We start from the raw sequence: 6,000 nt of genomic DNA, 5'->3' as shown, positions 1-6,000 counted from the left end.
GCAGCCTCCTCCCTCCTTCCTGGCCTCCGCGGAGGCCAGGAAGGAGGAGAGGCCCCGGCGATCACCGGCAGCCTCGCGCCTTCCTCCGCGGCCTCTGCGGAGGCCGGGGAAGGAAGGGAGGCCTCGGCGATCGCCCGAGGCCTGGCCCTTCCTCCGCGGCCTCCGATCGCGGCGAGGCCCGGGGCCCAGGTGGGGAGGGAAAGCCTCCTTAAGTGGAGGCTTTCCCTCGCCACTTGGCCTCTGCTCCCCTCCGCGGGAAAATGTAGGACAAAATTTTGAAATGTAGGACACATTTTCTGTGTCCTACATTTGAAAATTTTGTCCTACATTTTCCCATTTTGGAGGTCCGGAGTTATGGCAACCCTAATTATGCCATATATTACCAAATACATAGATTATTCTCTAACTGTCCTGATTTGGCAGGAACAATGCCAATTAATCCTGTGTCATCCCACCTTTTCAGTTGTTTTTAAAATGCCCCAGTTTCTCTCCTCCTCCCACTTTTTCCTTTTGTCCTCAGCTTACTTCATTTACTGCAAACTCACTTCAAAGTGCAAGAGGAGCTTGCATACAATTAGCAAAGTGGAGAGAACAGAAGAGGATGGAATCTTGCCCTTCTCAATAAGCTCAGGCAAAAACAAACTGCTGCAGCCTCTCCTACTTGGTGTGTTCTTCCTCATTAATAACTTTTGCCATCTTGATCACCTTCTGATGTTCCTTGGCTACATGTGACCCTGGTTTTCATTTGTGAAATGTTGGGAGTGTATGGAATAGAACAGGCGCTGGACGGTCAGCCATTAATTAACTGTTTTCCTGCAAAAGTGAGTCAGATCCCCTCAGGTGCCAGGTTTTGGGTCTCAGGTGCCAGTACCAGACAGCATATGGTCAGTGATTTAGTTTATTACAATACAATCATTAGATTGGTAAAGGATTTGGATTTGGATTCTATTTCCATTTGGTTCTGGATTCAAACCCAAAATTGTTTCATATTTTCTCTTCCTTGGGAAAAAGTGTTAGTTTTCAGCCTTCAGATTCTCAAGTCTTTAAAATGGGTATAACAGAGATATAATTCTCTTTCTCTCCAATCCCGCAGTCACATCACACATTATAATTGCAATAATAAGGCAATACTTTCCCTATGGCCTTATTTTATATCAAAGCTTACTGCTTTTGGAGCCCACTTCAGCACTAGACCTCAAACTGTGATCATATGGAGAAAGAACAAAAGGTCTTCTGCTGCCTCAGAGACCAGCATCTCTAAAACACATGCAGAGTATCACCAGTTATCTATTTGTTTCCCCTCCACAGTAACAGCAGCCTATTTCCATAAACCATGTTTAACTTTGAGGGAAGTTTTTGCCCTCACATTATATTAGACCTCAGTTATTCTCCCCGAGTCACTGAAGCAGACCTGGTGGTAAAATAAAATAATGTAAAAAGTGTTGCCTTTATAAGAAACAGCAATCTCAGTGTTATGAATGGATTTAACAAGTAGATTGTTTGTTGTTTCAAAAATGTGCACATTCTTCCTTAAAAGCAAGACAGAATTTGTGTGGGTTTCTCTCATTTGGTTCTACACTGACTAGAGTTTTTCTCAGAATAGCTTTCCACTTTGGCCCCTCTGTACCAAGAACTGGCCTAGATATTCTCTAGTTAGAAAACTGCACTCTGTGGTGTCTATTTATACTGAGATGCTTTTAAAGCTAAGGCAGATGCTCAAGCTACATTTGACATGGGCAAAACTGAAATAGAATCTGAAAACCAGATTTGAAAGGGGGAAAAAATCACTTTCCTGGAAGTATGCCAGGTTGGCAGATCTCAGACTCAGAGCCTGGCCCTGAGTCTTCAGTTTTCATGGGCCATCCCCACATTGGAAACAAGAGTATTTTCTTTTCTGGGGGGTTCAGCTCTGGGCAAGAGGAAAGGGTGATATGTAAACCTCCAGCTCAGCTGGTGGAGTGAGTAGCAGCTTGCTACAATTTAGAAGGCTTAATTTATTGTTTCTGAAATTTGCAGATTCTCATGGGGTCGGTTTCCCATATATTCATGTAGTTAGCTTCCTTTTTCTTTCCCAGTCATTATGTCAGGGCTCGCCGTCTGCTCTGTAAGGCATCCACCTTCTGACAAAAAGCAAGTAGGCTTAGGAGTTTATCGCTTTCCTTTTTAATCTGGCTCAAGCCTCTCAGGCTGGAGCCAGGACACGGGATGAAGGGGGGGGGGGGTTATCACACACCAAACTGCCATCAAACCGCCTTCAACACGAGTTCCAGCTGAGTCCCAGCTGCACTCTGCTAGCACTTTTTAGAAGCCGGAAAACTCCAACTACTAAAAAGTGTTGGCAAAGTGCGGCTGGGACCTGGCTTGGACCCAGGCTGATCACGGGTGGCGGTTTGGTGGTGATTTAGTGTGTGATAATCCCTGCCTTCATCCTGCATCATGGCTCTAGCCCGGGAGGTTTGAACCAGATTAAAAAGATGAGCGATAAGCTCCTTAGTTCCTTGTCTCATGTTGGTAAGTGAGAAGGAATTACCCCTCATTTCACCTTTCAAAGTCCCTTTGGTTAAAAATGTTTGTCTTAATTTCCAAATAGGAATATACATTCTCTCTGTGTGTTTGAATGACAAACTGTGAGCATCTGTGGTCAGTACTTAATGCACAATGCTTAAAGAATTCACCAGGGCAGTTGCTAGGTCCCACCAACCTCAGAAGCTAGGACTACACTGAACTGGCAAACTTAATGTTGTCCCAATGTCCAAGCTGGCTGTGGTTTTCCAGGAATTATAGTCCAAATAAGTAATATGAAGTGTAGCATTGCTGTCTGACCAGTCATTCTGAACATGGCATGGGTTCAGTTTTGGCAATTGATCACAACTGCTCAAAATGCTGGGTTTTATTGTTAGTCAGAATTAAAATGGACACATACACAAAAATGGGGATACGATTCTGGAAACATGATCATCCACCATTTCTTGGATTTCCAAATACACTGCCCACAAATACTCAAGGGTTACTTCATAGCCATACAGGGCATGTCTACATGGGCCATACATTTCCTCCTGCCCTCCCACTGCTCTGTCCAAACAACATGGAACCAAAGCCATAATTTGAGTGCAGACTGTCTTCACATGAAAAGGTCAATTCCACAAACAATCCAGGCCATATCTCCCAAAATAACTCTTACCTTTTGTTTCGGATTTTCCAGGAAAATCCAGAGCATTCCAGAGTGACACTGTTTGGCTGTCTAAACATGAGTCCTGCTGTGCTGCCTTGTGCTGTCACTGTTGGTACGAGTCTCTCCCACTAAAGTCACAACAAGGTGGGCAGCCAAGTAACTGACGCTGGGTGCCTTGTTTTCAACCTCAGAGGGGGCAACTCATGCCAGTGGCAGTGGCATTGGTGGCACAGCAGGATGCATGTGTAGATAGCCGCCTGATATCACTCCAGAATGGCAAGATAGTGACCAGAGTTTGGGGCAGCTTTGTGGCCAGAATACTCCACGAACAGCCCAGAGTATTTTGGCCAGTGTAGACTTGCCCACAGACTGGGAAGTTAGAAACATCAAAGCATAGAAATCAGTCACTATGTTTATGTGTTTGTTTATTGTTTGCTAAAATACCCAAAGAAACTACAATACATCAGCCTTATTTTTTAACAGATTTTCATTCTCAAAACACTCATTATTATCCATTTCCCACTTCAGTCTCATTTTCACACTTTTTCAAGTGGCGTCACCAACAATTCATTATAAAGTGGTTACCTCTTGAACGTCCCTACCCCAAAACTGTGTATACATATGGGGGGGGGGGATTGAAAATCCTGGGAGGAGAGGGGATAATTGGCCCAATAATTTTCAATTCATTTAGTGACCAACGCCAATGAACAATCAGTTCTCCAGAGAGTTGTCATGTGGGAAATACCAAATGTGCAACAGCACACATTATACATAGATCTCATTTCACCCTTCAGGGCAACCTGTGTGGGTGATGTTTTAAGAAACATCTCAGACTTTCTAAAGAACATTTCCTCAGTGACACTGAGGCATCTTTCTTGATCAGTTTTTCAGTTTCTTAGACTCCTGTTGTCTCAGGGTTTCCAAATACTGTTGGCAAGCCTTCAAGGGAAGGGTGTTTCAGGTTATGGCATCTTTTGTATGACATCTTTTTAAAAAAGGCACCTTGACTTATTTATGTGTCTGTGTGTGTCACAAACACAAGGAGAGGGAGTGTTGGTATCTGGAGCTGTGTAGGCGTGCATGAGGTTGCAGGAACATGGTGTGTAAATCACACCGGATGTATGTGTCCGGTTACAACTGTATGTTGTTTATTGTGCATTTGCCAGGCAATGTTTTGCCCATGATTGTTTCTGAATCTTCACCTACTGTAAATACTCTGTATTGCCCAATACTAGCCCAAACACTGCCATCCTCTGAATACATTAAGCAAACTGAGCATCAATTCACTTCTTTTGCATAATTTATTCTGCAGTTAGTTAACTGATGGATGTAGGGGAGGTAGAAATGCCGTGGAAAACCCACATGCCGCACTTGGTATGTCATTCTATCCCACATAGCAATGTGCCCATGGCTTTTGAGATTTCAACAGCATGGCCTATGCATATTTTCAAGGCGAACTTAAGGATTAGAAAGTTGTGTGCTTATTTTTAAAAAGTGGAGTCTTTGAAGAAGCTAAAATTTGCACCATTCTGTGTTTGCATATTGGGGTCTTAGAAGCATGGAAGAAACATAGCCCTAAAACTGGTGTAGGGGTGCATGTGAACCCCTTTGTGGTCTCCCCTGCCTCAACAGCATTTAATCTTTGTAGCTAAGCCTGTATGGGCTCCACATAGTTGGCAGGGTAGAGCCCCACACGGCCACTGTCTGTCACCCCCTTGCACCACCCTTGCTCATCTTCATCTTCCAGCTTGGTAAGCAGTTCGCCTGAGATGGGAAAGAAGGGAGAAGGAAACATCATTAATACAGCAGCTAAGAGGAGAGAGACTCACAAATACTGGCAGTGACAACTAAGCTAGGAGATCAACCACAGTGCTTGGAAACGTTACTTTTTGGACTATGGTGTCTATACAGGCTGCATACTTCTGTGTCATCATTTAAAAAGTAGTACAGGCGACCCTTCTTATACAAGGATTTTTTATACATGGATTCAAGCAGCCATGGTTTGAAAATGTTTTTTAAAAGTATAAATTTCAAATATCAAACCTTGATTTTCCATTTTTTATAAGGGACACCATTTTGCTATGTCATTATATTTAATGGGACTTGAACATCCATGGAATTTGTTATCCACGGGAGATCTTGGAACCAAACCCCAGCGTATAACAAGGATCCACTGTATTTCCAAGCTCTGACCAACAACTGCCATAGGCAGCAAAGAGATGGTTTCAGACAATATTTTTCTTAATTTCAAAGACTTTGAGACCACCTTTCAAAAGACATTCTCTCAAGATGGCATGTATGTATGTGTACATGCCTTCAAGTTGCCTATCGACTTATGGCATCCCCATGAATTTCATATGGTTTTCATAAAGGAAGTAGTAGCCTACAGCACCTAGTATTCAGTGGAGGTCTCTCATCCAAGTACTAACCAGGGCTGACCTCTGGTGTCTTTAGGTTATTTAGGCCCTGTACAGTGAATTATTCTGAAACACCATCAATATAAGTATTTAAAACAATAAAATAAAAAAGAGAATAGATAACATTTCAGGGCAACAATCTCAGTGTAAAATCTAGGAAATAGAAAGAAAAAAGTGGAATAAAACAATAACATTCACTTTAAAATAAAAACCAAATGAAATGAAATAATCCTTAGGGCCAGCCTAAGAGAAAAATGAGAGGGAGGCAAATGTGTCTCTTGTGAGAGAGATTTCCATTAGCCAGAGGGCACTCCTAAAAAGAGAGCCAATGAGATATAGTGGTTTGAGCATTGGGACTAGGACTCTGGAGATCAATTCTCCACCCACCCATGGAGACCCACTGGGTGAGCT

At 43.0% G+C, this 6,000-nt stretch overlaps 1 protein-coding gene across 5 annotated transcripts in view; it reads right to left on the bottom strand.

The window, feature by feature from the left end:
* Positions 1–3,580: 3,580 nt before the first annotated feature.
* The window catches only part of LOC121934258 (protein kinase C and casein kinase substrate in neurons protein 3-like), a 46,625-nt gene continuing 44,205 nt past the window's right edge, over positions 3,581–6,000 (bottom strand). For all 5 annotated transcript variants that reach the window (XM_042474579.1, XM_042474578.1, XM_042474582.1 and 2 more), the window contains one exon: positions 3,581–4,936. In XM_042474579.1, the coding sequence (XP_042330513.1) occupies positions 4,821–4,936 (116 nt within the window). In that variant the 3' untranslated portion in view covers positions 3,581–4,820. The remainder of the gene's footprint in view (positions 4,937–6,000) is intronic.

This window comes from Sceloporus undulatus, chromosome 6 (genome assembly GCF_019175285.1).
Source record: "Sceloporus undulatus isolate JIND9_A2432 ecotype Alabama chromosome 6, SceUnd_v1.1, whole genome shotgun sequence".
Lineage (NCBI taxonomy): Eukaryota > Metazoa > Chordata > Lepidosauria > Squamata > Phrynosomatidae > Sceloporus > Sceloporus undulatus.
This window is presented reverse-complemented; position numbering and strand designations above follow the sequence as displayed.